This window comes from Pelodiscus sinensis, chromosome 3, assembly GCF_049634645.1.
Source record: "Pelodiscus sinensis isolate JC-2024 chromosome 3, ASM4963464v1, whole genome shotgun sequence".
Classification (NCBI taxonomy): domain Eukaryota; kingdom Metazoa; phylum Chordata; order Testudines; family Trionychidae; genus Pelodiscus; species Pelodiscus sinensis.
In genome coordinates this window covers 115,783,636-115,806,656 of record NC_134713.1, presented here as the reverse complement: position 1 = coordinate 115,806,656, position 23,021 = coordinate 115,783,636, and the positions used below count along the sequence as shown (strand labels likewise).

Below are 23,021 nucleotides of genomic sequence, written 5' to 3'. Positions count from 1 at the left end.
GATGCGGGGGGGTGGGAAGGGGGAGGAAGGAAGGTAAGTGTCTGTGAATTGCTGATATTACTTTACTTACAGTATTTCCATGTCTAAACCTATTAGTGTCTGTGGACAGACATTTTTTGCATTTCTCAAATAGAGTAAGTAAAACAAGTAAGAAAACATTATAGATGGCATTTGACTCCAGTTAAGAGTCATAGTATTTTTGCTGCAGGTAAATAGCATAAAACTTCAAAGTCAATAACTTAGTAAGTGATTGAACAGTCAAGAGGTTTACTACAGGAACAAGACTGTAGAAAGTATTTTGCAGATTGCAGTTTGGTCCAGCTTTGTGAGAATGGTGTAATTAATATACCATGTGGTATTTTTTTAAAGACAAAAGTGGCCATAAAATTTTGCACTACAAAGAAAACAACTTACTCAAGAGTGCGGAGTATGAAGTGGTTCTAAATTTCTTCCATTGTAAAACCTGTTAACTGTGCAACAATAACTCCAAACTCTACTGCTTCACTAGAGATAATTTCTCCTGTCTATCGAATTGACTAAACTGGTTAATAATTTTCTTTTTATTCTCTCCTAAACCAAAAAGCAATAAGGGGTAAGAATGAAGTTTACTGATGAGAAAAACCCAGAACAGAATTAAAATAGAGAACTTAAAATTACCATGTTGAAAAGAAAAAAAAAAAACCTTTGCAATCTATTAATGTAGTCAAAAGACTATTACAAAACTTTACAATTTAATTATTGGAAGATTACAGAACTGCTTCAGTGCTTTTGTACTGTGTTAAATAAGCTGTACGTGCAAGGAGTAATAAATGAAATTGTTAATTTTACTATATCCCTGGGGAATAGCAGTGGGGGTTACATAATTTAGAGCTCCAAATGGATTTGGGTTTATATGCTGTAATAAATCCTAACTACATTATTAATTAACCTTGCCTCAAGCCCCATTTTGACTTCGGGTTGAAAGACACAGTGACTAGTAGGATAACTCACCATTCACATTCTTAAAGATGTTTAGTATTGGGAGGATTTGACGATAATAGGGCACCAACGCTTCACCCACCATGTCAGCTGACACCACCAGGTGCTGGAGAACTTTGAGTGTGATGCAGATGACCTGTCGGTTACGAAGGTTCAGTGCATCTGTGATGTAGAAAAAAAGACAGGCAGAAAGCAGAAGAATTAATTTCTAGAATGTAAAAGGGAGGGGGAGAAGCCCTCTAATGGACAAATTTAATTAAACTATACTCTGTTGGGGATTGTAAGTGGGCCTTTATTAGCCCAGCTTTGAAAGATCCCAGAGATGGATTGCAGCCCCGCTGTTATAAAACACAGCCTTGTCTGATTGTTATTTGTTCCCACAATTTGTGCTGACTCCTCACTAACCCCAAGAATGCAGCTCATTATTCTCTCATGCTGCCTGTGTTACTAGTCTGGTGCAAATAAATAAATAATAAAAAAGAAAACCTCAGTTAGTACCATCGGGGCCAATGGAACTGCAAGACAACCTGTGAAGGTTGACAACAGATACATTCTAGTGCAACAATTAGCCTGTTTGTGAGTGTGTACCCATTTGCTTAGCTATCATTTTATTCATTTCAATTAACAATTCCTGCTATTCTAAGAGCTAGTACAATGAGGCAAATGTTTGTAGAAAAAAACCTGTAGGCTTCTTTTAAAAGACACACATTCTGATACAAAAAAAGAAAGACTCTGTCTTGCCTACTTGAGATTTTGAGTAGTTGCAGCTGAATTTTCTCTTTGCATTCAGTCTCATGACATTTCAGAAATACTTTTTGTCTCTTTCTTCTTGGTTTTAGTAATAGAAGAGAAGTTAATTTGCTTTCCCTTTTAAAATTTCAAAATGACTTAATAATTGAAATAATCCACATTTTGGAAGCAATGGCCACATATAATACTCTAAAGTGAATGGTGTTTGACTCTCCTCTGACTTCATATTATGCAGATGTTTACATCTGTGCAAAGGGAGTACAAAGTCAGTATAAAATTATAGATTTTCACAATAAATAAGCCCAATATTTTTAAACAAAATATTTATTTCTGAAATAAGCCTGATAAAATAATTGATCACACCTCCTTTCATGATAAAGATGTCAGACAAAGCTAGAAAAAGTAATATTTTGTCTATATACACTGTCAAATGTTCATGAACTGCACACCACACATTATTGGTAAATATCTTTAAAAAAAATCGAAGTTACTGATTAGTTACTGATTAGTCTGAATACCAAAGCTCACACGAATAGTATTCAACATCGCTGGTGTTGAGCTATGGAAGTATATATGAAAGCCCCATCCACTGGGGGTTTAATAGTATTCTCATGGTAGGATGATATCATTGACACTGTCTGTATAAATCAAGGCATACTTCAGGTTACATGGGTTCCTTCTCCCTAGTCTGAGGAGTCCTGAAACACAAAGAGCTTATATGCAGAGGAGAAGATGGGTGGGTAGTATGAATGCAAAGAGACGATTCTTGAAGCCCACCACTTACTGGTGAGTAACTTTTATTTCTTCTTTTAGTGCCTCTGTACATTCTCACTAATGGGAGATTAGCAAACAGTGCCCCCATCAGAGGAGGATGAGGAAGGAGTTCTAGGCAAAAATGGACTATAGTACTGCTGTGTCAAATTGAGCTCCACTACACAATGCCAAGTCCAGTGATTAATGCTTAATGAAAACACAGACTACACACTATGCTGAAGCTTTGAAAAGCTCTATCACGAGATTCCTCTGGGTGAGCATGAGATCCGAGGAGGAAAATGGGCAGGGACACATATTGTGATAGAAGAAAATGTGTGATAACTAGGCATAAAACTACGACGGGGTTCCATGACAACTTTCTCTCCGTGTACTACAACAGAGGATGGAATGGCTACCCAGGCTCTGAGCTCACTAAACCTCTTTTCAGTTAAGAGCTCTGTTTTGATAGACAGATAATCTAAAGGTGTCTGGATCAGTGGCTCATAGGGAGATCACATTAGCATAGTAAATATTAGATTCAAGTCCTAGGTCAGAGGAAGTTCTCTCATGGGTAAAGGCATCAGTCCCTTTAGAACACATAAAACTGTGGGATGAGACAATATGGATTTATCCCTGACCAAGTTATGATAAGCCAATTTAACTGACAAATGAACCCTGAGGGAAGTTACTGCTAACCTTTGTGATTTCAAGTATAATAGATCATATAAAATTTCCTTTATTGTTACTACTCTACAGCACTCTTTTGAAGAAGGGAGCTTATATCCTCCAATAGGAGTTTTTCAAAAGAGAAGTCCACAAGGAGATTTGGGAGTAGAAGGAGAGTGGATACAGCCTAGTATGTAACTGGAGTAGGCAACCATCTCTGATGGACTCCAATACTCAAAAGTCCAAAATAATCTAGGACCAGGCATTGAAGAAAGACGAGAAATGAAGTCTGACCTGCCAAGCGAGAGGGGTGTGACTCTGGAGAGAAGTCATGTTTGGGAGTCTGAGACTACATGCAATAAGGGATTTCTTTAATGTGTTCTTTCTGTATTGTTGCTGAGATGGGTACTCTGTTGATGCTAAATGGTGGTTTGAGGGTGTGTTTCTGAAATTAAATGTTTGTATGGCTTGCTTTCTTTTAACAGTAGATGTAGACTAGGAAGTCCCTGAGACCAGGCTATGATTTTAGTTTTAATCTGTATCTTAATATCTTACTGAAGAGTACAAAGCAACTGCAAAGAACTTGGCTGAGGGGAAGACATTAGCAAAATATTCTTCTTGGGCAATTTACAACCCTCAGATACAACTAGATCTACATCCTTTGGCACTGCTCTGAGGAGATAATCATGATTAAAGATCAGGCTTTGCTCTAGGCTCAGAAAGTAAGAGACAATTTTCCCTTTAAGGGCCACAGCCTTTTTTATGTCAGGAAAACACTCAGGAACCAGTGCAAGTGCATCCAGTGGTCACTGGCAGCCAGTGATGAACATGGTTTGGCAGCAACTAAAAGAGCCTTCATGGATTCCTAAACGAAGGACAACATGAGTAACTGATGAGGATCGTTCTGAAGATCTTTCTGCACTGAAGAAGTCTTTTTTGAAGAAAGCATACAGGACTCCCTTGAACAGACCCACAGAACTTGCATGGCTGGTTCTGAGAGGAACCCATGTTCCTCCATAATGTTTTGAATTGAAGTAGGTGGAAAATACTGTTTGGGATCAAGCAGTAGAAGCAAAGCTACTAGCTTTGATGGGGATTCAATAAAAAAGATATACACGCCAGAGCGTTGTCTTAAAAATTAAAGTCTTAGGTGAAAGAGTGTAGGCAAAAGCTGACATCATCATTGGGAAGAAGCCCCCAAAGAAAACATGCCAGTGATAAAAAGGAAACAATGCCACTTCTCTTCTTCTCCACACATTCCCTCCCTATCTTTTCTCCTTTTTCCCTGTAGCAGCCACCAGAGATGTGGAAGTATGTTGTTTGGTTAGGATACCAACCAGTGTCAATTCTAAGCTTCAAAGAAATTGTTCATCCTGACAGTAATGCTGAGATGTATCACAACACTGGTGTGACTGTCTAAACGGAGTTTACAGTACTGAACAGTGTTGAGTGGGAAGCTTAGCTGTTGTTGGTGTTAGGTTTGAGGAGGTAAACCTTAGGCTCAACCTTAAGGATGTGCTGAGGCAAGAGTGTCTGACTCCATATGAATCTTAAGACTCTTTATGGAAGACCTCTGCACATACATGGATCTCAAAGTTTCCACAGGAGTATCAGAGTAACAATTAGAAGAAAACAAGCTAAATACACTCACAGACAAGAGAGTTAGTTCTGTTAGCTCTCAGTGGCAAAAGAACTGAGGTGTATATAGACAGAGCCAATAACATCACTCTAACGAAAGAGTACTACTGCCTTCCCGCTCTCCCCTGGATGTGGCTTGTCTATACGTTTCCATAGCTCAGTGCTGAAAGTGCTAAGTCCCATTAGTGGGAATGCATAAAATCCCTCAAAGAACTACATTTCCACTTCGGTTGCCATCACCTAGAATCAGAAGTGAGGCTCACAATTCCAGTCAGAGTAGCAAAAATATTTAATATTAAATCTCATTGCAGATGTCTATAAAACAGAATCATGGAAGAATTAAGGGTATATGTATCACACATATACTTCTTTAAATGCTAGCTTTATTTACACATATGCACAAAGTGTAGAGTCCATCTCTAATAGGACAATTTCTATTCTGAGCTGTACTTCTGACATTTATATTAATTTCAATGGTAGCAACATACATGCAGCAAAAGAAAGAACGGGCTCATAATGTCCCCTGTCATGGCAATGAGTATGGTATAAGAATAGAATAGAATAGAATAGAATAGAATAGAATAGAATAGAATAGAATAGAATAGTTCAAGCTTGGAAGCCTCTACATTGTAGAAAACTGAAGTGCATGCTAGGGAGATGCTTGTAAGTATCAAAAATTAGATCAAGTTGCCCATCCGACTTATTTCTAAACTTTTATGTTTGGTATGCATAGCAGCCTTGGCTAGCTCTGGGTCCAATTATGCTAGGCATTGTATAAAAATATTATTATTGTCAGTGTCTGCTCCAGTGTATCATTTGGACCAGACAAAGTACATATTGGTTTAATTTTTTAATCTGGGAATTATTTTCTGTGAATTGTTGTTACTGCATTCTTCCACACTAACTAAAGTGTGAAATAAGTGTGCCTTCACAGTGGCCACATACTTTGGAGAGCTTTAATGCTTTCTGTCAGTCAAAAAATGCCTGCAGTCAGACTTCCATGAAAGTATTTGGATAAGGGTCACTATATATGCCTCAAAAAGCTGAAGAAAATGTAAGCCATCAAAAGTGCTCTTATTGAGAAAGCAACCTGAGCTATTGTGTCTTGTTAGAATCCGCTGAACAAGGTGGGACCCTTACAGATCTCCACAAAGCAAGTAAGTCAATAACAGTCTATTCTGAGTGCTTGATAATTAAAAGACATCCTTCCATTTCCTAATTGCTACTTAGAGGACTCCACTCCTCTAATGGTAGGTAGCTCTTTTCTGCTCAGCAAGTCTGCACTGTAGTCATTTGATTGTGGGATTCTGCTGAGCAGCAATTTTAGGAAGAAAGAAAGAACTGTTTTCCATCTGTATGTGGGATGGGTTACAATGAATTGATTGTCATATAATTGAAGATGGAATAGTTCTATTTGGCTATCTGACTTGTGCTTTGGCTGCACTTTTCTTCAGAAGGATAGTAATATCTGCTCAGATATTACTTTGATAATAACATACATAAGCAGATAGATGAAGGGAGAGTCCCTATAATCTTTCCCATGTAAAATACCTCGTTCTAGGGATCCATCTCTTAAACAATTTATATGTTACAGGTTTTCCAACTTTTGTAAAACACTTTGAATTGTGCTACTTCTCTTGTAAAGTTCTACTTTAAATAATTTTGTGTTTTAATGAATCCGTCCCATTATTGCAACATTTTTTCTGAAGTTTACAGTAACTATTAAATAGCAAAGCAATATTAATAAAACAAAGCATAAACACATGATTTTAAAAGGTTAAACCCAATCTTTCCTCCTTTACTTTTACAGCACAGTAAGAGATCTATGTGGATTTTTAAAGTAAATTTGCAGCACTGTTTCTTTTTAAGTGGTGTTTTCCAGAACAGTTACTTATTAAAATTAGTTTTAGAAAACCCCAAAAGCCTTGAGTTTAATGTATTATAAACAATTCACTGAAAATTTTCAAGGAAAACTTGCTTTGTCGTTACAGTTCATTACCAGTATCTGTAAATTCAGAATTTGCAGGTTTTCCATTAATCTAGCATTAATGTATTTGTTCTAAGAGTTGTAAAGCTGATATATATATATCCTTGAGTAATAGTTCTTAATAGTTCTAACTTCTGGGTGATTTGTATATAGGAAAAAAGAAAGGTCAAACAATGAAAGAATGCACAAACTGCTTTGCTTTTATCTAGCCACAGTGAGAGTTAACAAAAGAAAAATCTGTCTGTCTGTCTATGGATCTAACCGGATTGTCTTTGTTAAAAACATCTAGTCTGATATATTAAAATTAGATCTTTAAGAGGATCCACTCCATAATGGGGAAGAGGGGGGATTATCTGCATTCCCTTGTGAGCAAAGTCTATTAATCCTAAAGAATGTGATACTATGAATTTTACAGTATCTGACATCTGACACACGAGATACAGGGGCCTCCAAACTGTTAGACAATCAAAACATCAACATAAATGGCTCACCGGTATTTATCGCCCAGAGGTTAGAACTATTATTCAGGAAAAAAGAAAAGAGTTGAACAATGGAAAACAATTTCTAGCAGAGAATGAACAAATTGCATTGCTTTTATCTAGCCACACTGTGAGTTAACAAACAAAACAAAATCTCTCTCTCTGCTGGGCCTGTGTTTTTCCAGCAGTGATGTTGCAAGTGAAAGTCTACACAAAAACACAAACTACTTTTTCTACCTTTTCTGGGGGTTTTTCTTTCCCTTTTGTGTGTTTGTTTTGCTCTCTCTCTTAAGAAATTGGATTAGATTTTAACAGCAACAATGACAGCTCCAGCTCATATCAAATAACTTCCCTTCTTTCCCCCCAACAGGACAGTTACTACCATCTTTAAAAAACAAGGAGGTCACTCCATCAAAAAGCTATCTCCAGCTAAAGGAAAAGGGGAATAGTTAAAATAAAAGCCTTATTTAGTACTTTATATTTCAAATGTTTTAATTGCTGCACCTTCTTTTCTGTATCTTTAGTTAAAAGATAAAAAGATGTATAATGGTGTTTTTGCGGTCATATTAAGCAGGCTAAAGTCTTTGTATGCCAAACACCGAACCTTGTTTAAAACTGTTTAATGTTGGACAGCGGACTGGGTCATGTTAACACCTTTTGTTTTGTCTCTTTTGGCCTATATATTCCATCTAAATTAATACAACAGTTCTCTTGTTTTGTATTCCTCAAAAATGATATGTAGCCTCAGAAAAATATGTTTGCTAAGGCTTGCAGCTCCTACCCTGCTCATATTATCTTTCAGCACAAAACACTCACATTAAGGAAGTATGTCAATTTTACATGTGAGTAAACTGAGGCACAGAAAAGCTAAGGTCACATAGTGAATCATTAGCCAAGGTGCAAACAGAATTTAGATTCCTGATCCAGCAAAACATTTAAACATATTAATAGTCCCCTCAGTTGCATATATATCTAATTGCATTGATGGACCAAGGCCTAACAGTTCTGACTCTCAGGGTGCATCTAGACAGCATCCTCATCTTGAAATAAGCTACGCAATTTGCACTATGCAAATTGCGTAGCTTATTTCCAGTGTATTTTGAAATAACTTATTTCAAAATTTGTACTGTCTTCACAGCACCAAATTTCAAAATAACATGCTCTTATTCTCCCACTTTGTGCAGGACTCTCCAAACAGATCCTCAGTGTCTACATTATAATTAAACAGCCTGCAGCCCCAAGCCCTGGGCCAGTCATGGGTTTTTAGTTGCAATATAGAAATATCCTCAGTCTCTACCGCGAAGACAGTTTTCACTCCCCAATAGCGATGTCCTGAATTATTTTAATAAAGCAGTTAATTATCTCTATTTATTACTTGGATAATCCTTTCAATAGCATTTCTGTTAACTTTTCAAAAAGAAAATTATTGTGCTTTATAGCATCCAAAGAGGGCCACATGTGGGAAAGGGTATCAACCCCTCCACTTCGAAAGCTGGGAAAATGTTCATGTATGCAAATACTTTAATACAGATAGGAAAATACTGTACAAAGCCAACTTTCTGTACATTTAAAATGATTAACCCTATGTTCTCCTTCCATTTTCACTTATTTCTTACTTTCTCTAGGGTTGACAGATGGTTTCAACAAAAATACAGGGCACACTTGACATTACATCACAATCTACATTACATCTTATTTAGAAAATACCAGACATTTATATTTTCTCATTTTGTTTCCTGAACAGAAAGCTCAAATACTGATCTGTCCAGTTCAAAACCAGACATTTGGCAATCCTAACTATCTCCTCAGTATCTTGGTGAAAATTTTCCAGTGTTTTTCATTTACCATATTTTCTCCGAAACTAGTTTTTCTTCACATTGTCTTTTTCCTGATTTGGCCTCCTTCTGCTTTCTCCATTCATATGTTTTTATGCCTTTTCTCCTTCTCTCCCATTTTTGTCCCTATTTTCCTGCAATTACCCCCCTTCTATTTCTATTACACATTTACCCCCCCTTCTATTTCTATTCCCTTTTCCGCTCTATTTCTAACTTCAGCCCCCATAAGTATTAAAAGTTGATTGAATGATACAGTTAATTTTCAGATTTCACCCTCCAAATGTGGGTGAGATTACAGTCAGTTTGGAATAAAGCTTTTCTTATAGAACAGGTCAGGTAATTTTGTAGTGGTTAGAGGATGGCATTAAATTTAAGATAGAAGGTAATAAGAAAAAATCCCCTACAATATCTGGAAATGCTGAAGTAACATTTTCTGAGCTTCAGAATCCAATCTAAGTCTGGTAATTGCCAACACACTTTTTTCAGCTATTTGATGTAAATGCTTCAATACTTCAGAATCAGGAAAAATAATAAACAAAAAAATCAAAGACATTTGCTTTCTTTGAATGCAAACCATGTCTTCCAAAAAGAGGTAGTTTGTTGAGAATTAGTTTTCAATCTGATTTTAATAGTGTCAGGATTTTTTTCTTTGAGATTATAGTTAATAAACAGAAAGTCATCAATTTATTAAAGATATGCTTTATTGGAAGGTAAAAATATCCAGTCAAGGAAGGTAATCTGTGAGCACATTGGATAAATATGGTTTAAGCTTTCTGTAAAAGGGGAAGTGCACAATATTACCAAGCTACTCAATAACACGAAGATATCCAAGGAAAATAGTATTACAATGCAAATCAATTTTTAATAGTGGTTAAAAGTAATAACCTACAGCCTCCCATGCTTTATGCAACAGTGACCCTGATTTAATAGCAAGTTTTAAATAACTATATTAATGCCCATGAAAGGAACTAACATTTTACAAATCAATACAGTGGGGAGTCAGAGGAAACAATCACATTAATTCAGAGATCTATGAGGACATTAGAAAGGACTCTGTAGGTCAGTCTAATGTTCTGTCCTCTTTTCTCGCATATTTCTCTATATCTAAAGCCTATAAAAAGGTATTTTTTCTTAGTGAAATTGAGTTTCAACAAAGCTTTAGATATCCTTGATCTAGTCTGTCACAGCAGAAATGTTTAAGTATAGTAACATAGTCTCGCAAACTAAAATTCCATTGCTGTTTGAGATGGAACTGTTTGAGTTCACTTCTGACTCAATCAACAATGTTACTCTAACTGAAATTGTGTAGAAGCAGTATTTCCATCTAAGATATATTTTTAAATAGCAATATGAATTCTCTTGTACTGTAATATAAAAACATATTTGGGTGCCTATGGAACATCTAAAGTGGACTATACACAGTTCCAGTTACTGCTCCTTAAAGTAGTAGTCCACAGGCATTACATTTTTGTACATTAGCTTTCAAATGTTATTTATACTTTATTCTGGCAAATTTAAAATTTAAAGCAATAATTCTGAAACAGAATACCTATAAATGTAATCCTTTAGGAATGTAAAACTGTAGTTTTTCTTAGCCAAGTAAATACTTCAATAATCATCTTTTTGTTCTAGCCTTGGCTGACCATGACTACTAAGGGCCATGATCCATTGGATTGTAAATTAAGTGCTACTGTAACTCAGGGCTACTGTAACTGAAAATAAGGAAAAGCAAATATTCCTTAAAGAGGACTTTGTCCCGCACCTAGTCTGTGCAACAAAGCAATTGAGTAGCAGGGTCTTGAAGAACTATTTTAATTCTAAGTTGAAGTGCCTAAAAGGGTATTATAAGGAGGAGGGAGAAAAATTGTTCTCCCTAATCTCTGATGATAGGACAAGAAGCAATGGGCTTAAATTGCAGCAAGAGAAGTTTAGGTTGGACATTAGGAAAAATTTCCTAACTGTCAGGGTGATTAAACCCTGTAATAAATTGCCCAGGGAGGTTGAGGAATCTCCATCATTGGAGATATTTAAGAGTGGGTTAGCTAGACATCTAACAGAGATGATCTAGATGGTGCTTGGTCCTGCCGTGAGGGCAGGGACTAGACTTGATGACCTCTCAAGGTCCCTTCCAGTTCTAGTACGCTATGATTCTATATACAGTACTTTATAAAGAATTGATACAAACTGGGAATTCAGGTTGGAATCAATACTTTCATGTTAAATTTTTGTTTTGGTATGATGGTCTGGATTCTCCTTCTATCTTTGCCACACATTGTAACCTGGGGCAAGATTAATCTTTTTCTAACTCTTTTTCACTTTCTGTAATATGAGGATAACAACATTATCCTGCCTCACAAGTGTGAAGACATTCTACTCTGAGTTATGCATCAGAATTTGTACTTCTGCTAGTTACTTTTTTTTTTGGTGTGAAATTATTCAAGAGATTCAGTAGACTAGATTTTGGTATCAAGAAATTGAGTTTTTCTATCCAATGAAGGGAGAATTATTCCAGTGTGATTTTGTCAATATATACTTTATCATGAATTTAGAGATAGCAAAGTCTCATGTACAGTGGTTGAGTCTTGCTGGAATGCTCTGGGGTACTGTTCTAGCACTTTTCTAGGAAGAGGGAATGGCGCACTATAGCATGTGATACAGCATTTCTAGAGTGAAGCACTCATCCACTGCTCATTTGGTCACATCATCCATTTCTTCCAATCCTAATCTTCTATGATTCTATGATCTTGTTGCCAGCTCAGGAAAACTCCCTGCAGCATATTCTCAAATGTTTGATCCATTCCCAGTCTATATGATCAATGCAATGGGGCTTTCTTTACTTCCCTTGAAAGACAACAAAGGGTTGTCACAGCTTTTGCTCTTAGGAAATTTTTCCTCGTCTTCTTCCTAAATTTTCTATTTTTAATTGAATAGTATCACTTGTAGGAGTAGCTTTGTTGGACAGTATGATGGGGTGCACTCACCAGCCACTGGAAAGGAAGGAATTAACTCAGCTCTGAAGGCGGAGAAAGCCATACTCCCTTAGATTTACTGGGCATGCTTGAGCCCAGATATAAAAGGGAGCAGCTCAGCTCAGAAGGAACTGGTGGCTGGAGGGAGAGGACCTACAGTGCCTACTCCAGGCAAACCATAGTGACTGTCCAAATGCTAAGGCACTACAACACAGGCTGAAGGCCACACATTCCCAGGATCCAGAGGCAAACAGGAGCAAACAAATCCCCAACAAGGGAGTGAGAGACAGAGATCTGCGCTGGAGCTGAAGTGACTGCAGCAGGAAGCAGCCCAGGGGAAAGCAACAGCTATCTGTTAAGTGAGCCAATGGAGGGGAGAGTATGCTTTGGGCACAGATTTTCCCCACTGACTCAGTGTCTAGAACTATAGCCACTAACAAGGCCTTGGGCTGGGGTCCAGTGGAATGGGAGGGCCTGGACCCCCCTGCCAAGGGATATAACTGCCTCCCCTATCTCCTGTCCCTTGAGAAGGGACTATGCAATCCTGTGAGTTGGATAGAACTTATCAACTTTGGCCTTTGGGCCACACTACCCCATGAATAGGGGTGAGTTACTGACTCTTACATTGAACTGCACTGCCCTGTGAATAGGGACGAGTTATGGATTTTAGCCATTGGGCCACATTACTGACTCTTGCTACTGAGCTGCTCTGCCCTGCAGATAGGGGTGAGTTACTGACTATTGTTATTGAGCTGTGCTGCCTTATGAGTAGGGGCATGTTATTGAATATAGCTATTGGGCTGCACTACCATATGAATAAGGGAGAATTACTGACTCTTGCTATTGGATTGCACTACACCATGAATAGGAGTGTGTCATTGGCTCTCGCTATTGTGTCCCCCATCCCCTAGTAATCGGGACAAATTTACTGACTCCAGCTATTGGGCCAACCGTGCCCCATGGATCAAGGTGGGTTTAATGACTTTGGTGGATAGGCCACTCACTCGTAGAATGGTGGGCAAAGCTATAGGCATGGATTGGGGAGAAAAAGCTCACAATTACACAGGAGCGCCAGAAGAGAGATAAGCACACTCACTCTGCACTGGGTGGGGATGTCCCCAACCATATCATAGACACTTTTAAATATTCTTTCAGAATATGAAATGATGAATGGCAATTATATTTGGACCTAACATGCATTATTTTAATTCTGTGTCATGTATTAGACTAATGAATTGGGGTTTTTTTTGCTATCACTATCTTGCTTATCTTCAGCCATTGCCTAGCTATACTATTGGAAATAAATTATGAGAAAAGTGATTTTCATATGTTGATTAAATAATGTCATTTTTTAGTTTGGGTTTGCACTGGTCACAAATTGTGAACTGTATTAAGGAAGAACATGTAGAGCAGGCAGAGAATATATTACTCTTTATAATAATTATAAATATGATACAATATCGCTATGTTACATTTAAATGTCTTTTAGAAAGCTCTTCTTAGTAAAAAAAAATAGACTCCAAAAATTTAACTGAAAAAGAAATAAAAATGAAAAGTAATGACTGTACACTGAAATAATATTGAAAACAAATAAACTAGTGAGTACTTGAACATTTTCTACTTGCCAAAATTATTACATTATTTAAAAGGCTCTCCGTCAGACCCACGTATATATTTATATGCTGATATCTCTTTCTAAAAGTTGTGTAGTAGATTAAGCTACTGTGAAGCTACTTTAAAAGTACAGTGGGTCCAGTCTCCACAGAGCTCTGTTGCAGCCATCATGTTAAAAATCCTTCCTGCAGATACTTTCACAGCTTCAAGAACCTTCACATTTTATAACTAACAACATACTTGAATGCTGCCTATATTCAAATATTCAAAATATTATTTTTAATACTTTACAATAAAAATGAAAAAAATGACAGAATACCTCACTTAATAGGCTGTCTCCTCAAATAGAGAAACTAAAAGATGATTGGAAAGTTTTCATAATTCCTTCAAGAGCCTAAACCACCTTGCACTTAATTCCTATAGTGCATTCTTACTGAAGCTATATTGCTTTCTAACTTTCATACTGCATTTCAATAAAGAACTGGTTTTAAAGTTGTAAATACTTCCAAAAGGAATGTTTTGTAAAACAAAACATTTAAAATGAAGCATCTTGAGTTAAGCAGTTGCCCAAATGTAGGTATGTTGACAAGAAATGCAATGAAAACAGAGGGAACAAGGAAGAATTGTGTGTATAAGTAGAAGAAGAAGTCTAGTTAAGACAACTGTAGAATAAAAAACTTCTCAACCTTTTCCTGCTATTTTCTCATGTCTTTTGAGAGGAGCTGCTTTAAATAATGGATGGATATATTTAATAAGTATACCAAAATCATGCAAATACTTCATTTCAATTTTCTAAAGGGAAGACCCACAATGTAATAAGAAAAATACATGCTAGACAGCATATTTTCTGGGATAGCTACATATATTAGGGGATTGAAGGCACAGGATTTCTGGCCCCATACCCTCACCATTTACTCAAGTTTCCAATAATCTCCTTGAAATGCACAACCTGTCATGTTTTATTGCTTAATTAGCTACTTGTCAAAAAGTGACACTATATACATTCACTGCTGGGTTTTTTCCCCCCACATGCTCACTTACTTTTTATTGGGATAATGAGCTGAGGAATGACAGGAAGAATCTTGTTTCCCCCATGTTCCAGCATGTCATGGATTCCTTGCCGAGCAAAAAACTCATAGGGAAATGTCATTTCACAAAGCCCATCAAAAAATAGAGGCAGATAGTGATGATAGTCCAGTTTCTCGATCTCCACCTGAGAATGCACACAGAAAAAACAAACAAAAAAACAACCGCATGAGGGTGACTGATATATTTACGCAGAATGACCAGATGTCCTGATATTCTGGGTTTTATCTTATTGGCACCTATTACTCCATATCCCATCTTGGTTTTTCACACTTGCTAGCTGGTCACCCTAACTTCATGCCACATTCACAAAGGGTTTTAATAAGCAACTACAAAGTCAGTGTGTCACAGGAGAATATCGCTGTCTCTCAACTTTGGTGTTTGGCATGATTCTGAAACTCTACACATTTCTGTTGTCCTTTGAATACATCCAAAGTTTGAAAGTAACTTGATGGAGCAATAACCTTACCATGTGGGGTATTATTTGGAGGGAGACAGTGTCCTCTAAAATAATGAGATTTTTCTGCCTTTCATTTCTTTCACCACTAAGAGGCCTGATTTTGCAGACTTTCCCTAGCCAAAGGGGACCAAAGACTACTGCCTCAAGTCTGTTAATGTCATTCTGAGCTGAGATAAGATAGATAAGAGCCACTTCATCAGTGATGCACTTGCTCTCCCCAGAGACTGAGCGACTTGCCTTCAAAGTGCTCCTAGATCCTACTGGCTCATGAAACAATAGACCGAGCTTGGGGCTATGTGATATTTTTACACATTAAATGATTGCTATTTCTTTGCTAACAGCTTCCAAAACTAATATTGGAAATGGAATTTCTATTTTGACAGAGTTTTTAAACAGGATATTTATCTACAGTTGTTTACAGTGCTGATGTAGCCATGTTGGTCCCTGTATGCGGGGGAGACAAGGTTGATGTAAGGTATGAATTTGAATTACACAGAGCTCAGAGACATTTATTTCCTTCCCAAACCTGAAGAACAGAAATTACATAACATTTCCACTCCAATGCATCTGACAAAGTGGGTCTTTGCTCACCAAAGCTTATGCCCAAATAAATAGGGCATGGCTACACTACGGGACAAGGTAGAATTAAGATATGCAACTTCAGCTACATTAATTGGGTAGCTGAAGTTGAAGTAGCTTAACTCAACTTTTGGTGTTGCCCACGCTGCAGGAAGTCGAAGGGAGAACACTCTCACTTCTACTTCCCTTACTCCCTGTGGAAACAGGACTACCAGCATAGACCAGAGTGCTCCTCTCAGTACTAATTAGCATGTCTTCATTAGACCCACTAATTTGAACTCTGAACGATCAACAGCAACATCTTCGATCTTCTCTGTAATGTAGACATACCCTTAGTTCTTAAGATGTCACAAGACTCCTCATTGTTTTTATTAAGAAATAAGACGTTGATCTATCTATCCAAGATTATTTGATTGAGATCTTCACTCCCATTTGGCTCTAAACTCCTCAGTGGCTAAGGTTAGCACAACTTTAAAATAATTCTGTTTTCTGACTGATGGCCTCCCACAGTATGGAAGCCAGAAATGTTTTTGCATTAAATTCCGTGGTGAGAAACCTTTTGCTTTTGTGTTTATTATTTAGGTTTGAAAAGTGGCTATTATACATATGTTCTGAGAAAAATGCAATTTTTTTTGTTTATGCTCACAAATTCCTTTTTCTTTATACTTCCACCCACAAAAATATTCTGAATTAAAGCTGAGATTCTTGGCTGAACATGCTCAAAAACTGCCAGGAAACTGTTGCAATTTTGGGTTTCATGAAGAGTCTTACAATAGCTATTATAAACGTATATACTGGTGACTATGTATAAATTGTAAGGGCCAGATAGAAATAGATTCCAGTGGCAGCCTTACCTCTGCACATTCTAACTTTGGGTCAGGCTTTTAATAGTATTTTAATATATTCCAATAAAAAGTGACCACAGTTTAGAAACATCTGCAGTAAAAACTTGCTACATCATGGAATAGAGATGATGCTTGGACTATTTTACAAATGTAAGCTTTAAGGGGAAAATTCCAAATGAGAAGAAAACAACATAACTAGTTAAAAAGCAGTTTGTTAGCTCTTCAAGCCTTTAAATGAGGAAAGCAAGGCAATTGGACAGAACTCAAGGGACAGAAGTTTGGTAATGAACACCTGAATTGATATATAAATCATAGAACTTTTTCAATTTATCATACTTAATTTTTATACACTATAAAGCAACTCTGGCATTTAGAAACTACTCTTCCAGATATACAAAGAGGTAGGGCTTACATTCTCATATAGTTTAATAAAATCAATCTCAATTGATTACTTAATGTAATATCTTTTTGGATAACAATTGTCCATAAGTTGAATCTAATTTCCTGGAAACATCACACTAAATAGCATAGTAATTTTAGTTGCAAGTGAATGAGCTATATTTTATGTGTTCTTCAATGAATGTCTTCATCCAAACACTGGAGATGTTGGTCTGAAATTGACATTTTTCTAAGGGAGAAAATAACAGCTTTTAAGCTCTATTTTTTATTTATCAACTGCCAGGGTAGACAAAGTTCTAAACTAAAAAAAAACTTAACAACCAGACTATGTAATGCATGATAAAAATGAATGAGTTTCAGCAGAGATATCTAAAACTCCTTAAACAACCTGGGAGACTAAGGGAGATGCATGCACATTGCAACTGTAAATGTTGGCCAAAAACAGAGATGAGGGAGGATGAGTTTATTATGCCCCTGTTTCTAGGTCAGTTGATCAGATGGATATGTGTCTGCACAATTAATAGTTAAGTACTCTGAAAGGGGTCTGTTAAGGATGCTAGAGTGCAAATCTGTGAAATTGTACATTGTACCATTATGCAGGTGACAACTATATTGTACATCCTGTTTTATTATTTACACCATAGTTATCACTTTGACTTTTTTTCTTTACATTAGTTTTCTTTATATGAGGACTCTTTTCTTCTATTTCCCCTCTGTTTTACAGTACTTTCCCCTCCAGCTCTCCAAGGATTCCCCTAAACCAGGGGGCAGGCAAAATATGTCCTGAGATCCAAATGCACAATCTTGGCAGCACCCACTGGCCAGAAACTGGCACATGGGCCCAGCAGGCGGCTGCTGTGAGCAACACATGGGGCCACATAGGCAAGGAGCCTGCTTGAGGGTCCCACTGGGGTGCTGGATAGAAGCCATCTAGGATAAGCACCTCTCGTCCAGAGCCTGTACCTGGTACCTCTCCAACTCCCATCCCCCAACTCCCTGCCTCAGGTCACTACCTAAACCCACTGAACCCCTTCCTGAACCTTTACCTCATGTCAAAACTCTCTCCCAGACTCTGCACGCCCTGCTAAACCTGTCCCCCAGCTCAGAATCCTCTCCTGCACCCATATGCCTTCCTGGACCTTGTACACTAATCCCTGTCCCTGATCACAACCCTCTCTTCCTTATATTACATTAAAGTGGCAAATATTTCCCCTTTCCACAGGATTAAATCTCACTCCTTTTCAATTATAGTATTTGTTTGCTGATGTTTGTTTTAACTGAAATGAGAATTGTGGTGCTTGTGAATGAAGTTTGGACTTTTCCAAAAGTCAAAGAAGAGGACACATGGAAACACTATAATTTTCATGCTCCTTTTCTGATTTTTTCCAAGCTCCCAGAAAAATTCTGACTGTGAAAAAGACAGAGCATGTGACTTTTCAAGGGCTTTAATTTCTTAATGGGAGTAGGTTTGGACTTATAATGGGATGCCAGCATTATCCTCATCCATGGAATGGCTATTGCTGACCCTCACTATCTTTCTACTAGAGGGCAAATGCAATTTCAGATATACAGTAAAACTCCATTAGTCCGGCATCCAATGCTCTGGGACTTCTGATGGACCGGCTTCCCCCATTCAGCTGCTGCTGAAACTGACCAGAAGCTGAATCGGGGAAGCCGGGAGCAGAGCAGCTGGGGTGCTGCCGGGTTGGTCTCGTAGCGCTGCCCCTTGGGGCTGCGGGACCAACCCGGCAGCACCCCAGCTGCTCTTGGGGACGCCTGGGGCAGAGCAGCTGGAGTGCTGCCGGGTTGGTCCTGCAGCGCCAAAGGACGGCGCTGCGGGACCAACCCAGCAGGACCCCAGCTGCTGTACCCCAGCGGTCCCCGATTCAGCCACTGTTGAAACAGAACAGTGGATGATTCCAGGAAGCCCGGGGCAGAGCTGCTCTGCCCCAGGCTTCCTGGAATCAGCCGCTGATCTGTTTCAGCAGCGGCTGACTTGGGGACCCCTGGGGCAGAGCAGCTGAGGTGCTCCCGGGTTGGTCCCGCAGCTCCGAGGGGCAGCGCTACAGGACCAACCGGGCAGTACCCCAGCTGCTCTGTCCCAGGCGTCCCCAAGAGCAGCTGGAGTGCTGCTGGGTTGGTGCCGTAGCGCCGCCCCTCAGCGCTGCGGGACCAACCCGGCAGCACCCCAGCTGCTCTATTGCAGGCATCCCCGATTCAGCTGCTGATGAAACTGACCAGCAGCAGCTGAATCAGGGACACCTGGGGCAGAGCCGGATTATCGTAAGGGGGGGCTATGAGGGGCCTGGGGTGGCATCCCCTCCCACCCCACTCCAGACCTCTCATAGCCCCCTCTTCTGATAGTCCAGCATATCTGATAATCCAGCACCCCCTGGGTCCTAAAGGTGCCGGATTATCGGAAGTTTACTGTAGTAGGTTTGCATGTCTTTTTTACTCTTTACATCTCTACTCTGCTTCAGTAGCTTTAGTCCTCTCCAGAAATATTCTCCTACATTTCAGTCTGCACCTACTTTTTAACACATCATATATAGGCTCAGTGCATAAATCCACTCACTACTCAGTTTTGTTCTGAATTATCTCTAGTATCCGATTTAATGTATAGTCAGAAAAGGAAGTGGAAACTCCTATAGCTTATATCTCCGAATAAAATATTTACTGTAAAACACAATAGAAGACAAAAAGCTTTGGGTACTAAAGAAAACATAACAAGGAAAAGGAGGAGAAATTATTTGGGAATGCCCAACAGCAATTCTTACAACAGAAACCAAGATGAATTTAGAATCTTTTCAATACTCTTCAGAGGCATTCATGTTCTGTAAAATGTAATAAAAGCAAATAGCTCCCTTTCATAAATAAATAAAATGAAGCAACATAACTATGTTCATCATGTATTACTGTCTTGGAAGAAGGAGCTCTATTAATTAATCAATCAAAAATATAACATTAAAATGGCTAAGGCCATCATTTTTAATCTAATTTATAAGTATAGGGTTACATGAAAAATAAATAATGTGAGAGCTGAATGATCTAATCTGATCTATTCAGATAGCTTTTCCTGACAGAAAGGGCACTTCCTGTGGTTTCCTGTAGCAAAACAGGTCAATCATGAAGTTGCCCTAAGTTGCAATTATGACTCACCGGTTTTCAGGACCACTCATGACTCAGCGAAAAATTTCTGCTGAGCAAGTCCATGAGATGATTCTGAACTCTGGACTAATGATCAGCTGCAGAACCGCCACAATCGGATTGCCTTTTGAGAGAGCACCATAGTGTGTGTGCCTCATTGCCTTTTCACATATATTGCAATGATACTGTCATTAACCATGTGAAACACTGAGGCTACGTCTAGACTGCAGGCTTCTTTTGGAGGAAGCTTTTCCGGAAGAGATCTTCTGGAAAAACTTCTATCGAAAGAGCGCGTCCACCCTGGCTAAGCAGATCAAAAAAGTGATCTGCTTTTTCAAAAGATAGCGTGCAGACTGATTGGATGCTATCTCACATAAAAGCCCATCTGGAATCACTTCAGGCTGGGCTTTAGGTCACCAGTTGCTTCCCTGTGTGGTGCCGGAGCCTAGCAGAGACACAAGCTTAAAGGGACCCTCCTGAAAAGCCGTTTCTCTGCTTCTGCTGCATGCTTCCCTACATCTTCGAGGGAAAGCAAAGTTCTCACAGTGCATGCTGTGGTTACACAGCTTTTTCCTTTGTGACATGGAGACAGAGCTTCCCCTGGGCATGCGATGGCCCCACATGGCCATGCTATAGTTTCTGCAGCACTTTGTGCCGGCTTCCTTCCTGGTCCTGCACGATCTGGACCCCAAGCTCATTCTGGGAACCCTCTCCCTGGGTGTGGGAGTAACACCCTTGCAACTGCAACCCACCACAGAGAGGTGTGTCTGGAGGTTGGACACCAGTTCCGACTGGTGGGACTGGCTGGTCATGGAGTGGTGGGATGACCAGCAGTGACTCCAAAACTTCCGCATGCGGAAGGCCACTTTTTTGGAGCTATGTGCCTGGCTCACTCCTGCCCTCTGACGATGCGACACCCACCTGCAGCCCACCATCCCCCTAGAGAAGTGGGTCACCATCGCCGTTTGAAAGCTTACCACCCCAGACAGCTACCGGTCAGTGGGCAACCAGTTCAGCATAGGTAAGTCCACCATCGGGGCCCTCCTCATGGAGGTAAGGCACTCTCGGGATGCAGTCCCTGCACAGGGGATATTTGGGGGGAAAGGAATGGGAGGGGGAAAAACACCTCCGAAGGACTCAGGCACTCCCCTTCTCATTCTCTGTTTTGTGTGTTTATTTGTTTCCTTCTGCAGGTTGTGAGGGCCATCAATTCCATCCTGCTGCAGAGGGTCATCCGTCTGGGAGACCTGGACCTGATTGTGGCTGGATTTGTTGCCCTGGAGTTCCCACACTACGGGGGAGCCATTGATGGGACCCACATCCCGATCTGCACTCCTCAACATAGAGCAGCCCTTTGCAAGGGCTACTTTTCTATGGTGCTACAGGCCCTGGTCAACCACCAGGAACAGTTCACGGACATTTTTGTCGGGTGGTCAGGCAGGTCACATGATGCCCAGATTTTTTGCAATTTAAGCCTCTACAGAAAGCTGGAGGCAGGCACATTTGTCCCCCGCCATGACTTTGTGGTTGGGGACATGCAGATGCCATTGTGCATCATGGGGGACATGGCCTACCCCCTGATGCTGTGGCTAATCAAGCAATATACCAGCCACCTGGACCCCAGGAAGGACCAATTTAATGCCCACTTGAACTGGGCCAGGATCCAGGTGGAGTTAGCCTTTGGCCACCTCAAGGCGTGGTTCAGGTGCCTCCTAACCCACCTGGATGTTGGCGAGCAAAACATCTCCGCGGTGGTATTGGAATGTGTCCTCCATAACATTATGGAGAGGAAGGGGGAAGCCTTTCTCCTGGGATGGGGAGAAGATGCCGGCCACGAGGGGAGACCCTTCACGCAGCTGTGGACAGCTGCCATCCCCAGCTGCGCATCTGAGAGGCCCTGGGGGAGAGTTTCTCTCAAGTACCCCAGTAACTCTCCCCAGGGCCTCCCCAACAGGGGCCTATGGATTGCTGCCCTATCCCTTCCTCACCACAACCCCTTCCTTTGCCCCTTCCCTCACCTCTCAATAAAGATACCTCTTTGGTTTTAAACAAAACAAACTTTCTATTTGTCTTATAAAAAAAGGTGGGGGAAGGGGGCTTGGAGTGGCATTGGGGCTAGCTGGATGTTCCACCTTGGGTTCAGGGACCTTGTTGGACTTGGGGTTGGATGGGTCCTGGGACCATAGGGAGATAGGCAGGAGGGGGGGCTGGAGTGGTGTCAGGGATGGCGGAGGGGTAGGAGGAGAAGGCATAGGCATCACTCGGGGAGGGGGCATGGGCATTGCTTTGGGAAAGAGCAGCGGCATTGCTTCAGGGGCAGAGGGAGGGGGAATGGGCATAGCAAGGGGGGCACAAGGGTGGTAGGCAGGAGCAGCAATAGCAGCCAGTGTGCCATCATGTCACACATGATAGCACACATGCTATCACACTGCTGCATGAGCTAGCCCCAGGCATGGTTCTGCCACTCTGCATCCTCACGGATCTTCTGCGCCAGGTTCCGTTGCATGTTGCGCAGGATGCTGACATGCTGCCACATGAGGTATCTCTGGACCCTGGCACACTTTCGGGTCCCCCAGGCTCTGGCAGGTGGCTCAGGTGGTGTGGCTGTGGAGAACAAAGAGGGAGAGGCAGTCAGTCACGCATGCAGACACTTTCCCTGAGACAATGCCTTCCACTGTGAGCAGCAACCAACAATCCTCGGGCCAGAGGAGAGGGATGTCCTGGGAGCAAGGCCATGTGTGGCCTCGAGGTACCCAGGGGACCATGCTGCCCCCCGCTTCTGCCCCCCACCCTGGCCCATTGGCAAGCAGGCAAGGGAAGTGTCTGGCCACAGTGG

At 40.3% G+C, this 23,021-nt stretch overlaps 1 protein-coding gene across 5 annotated transcripts in view; it reads right to left on the bottom strand.

Moving 5' to 3' along the window:
• PACRG (parkin coregulated) overlaps positions 1-23,021 on the bottom strand; it is a 486,879-nt gene that overhangs the window by 163,389 nt on the left and 300,469 nt on the right. For all 5 annotated transcript variants that reach the window (XM_075924584.1, XM_075924585.1, XM_075924582.1 and 2 more), the window contains 2 exons: positions 14,711-14,882; positions 991-1,140 (listed from right to left, as the gene is read on the bottom strand). In XM_075924584.1, coding sequence (XP_075780699.1) covers positions 991-1,140; positions 14,711-14,882 — 322 coding nt within the window. The remainder of the gene's footprint in view (positions 1-990; positions 1,141-14,710; positions 14,883-23,021) is intronic.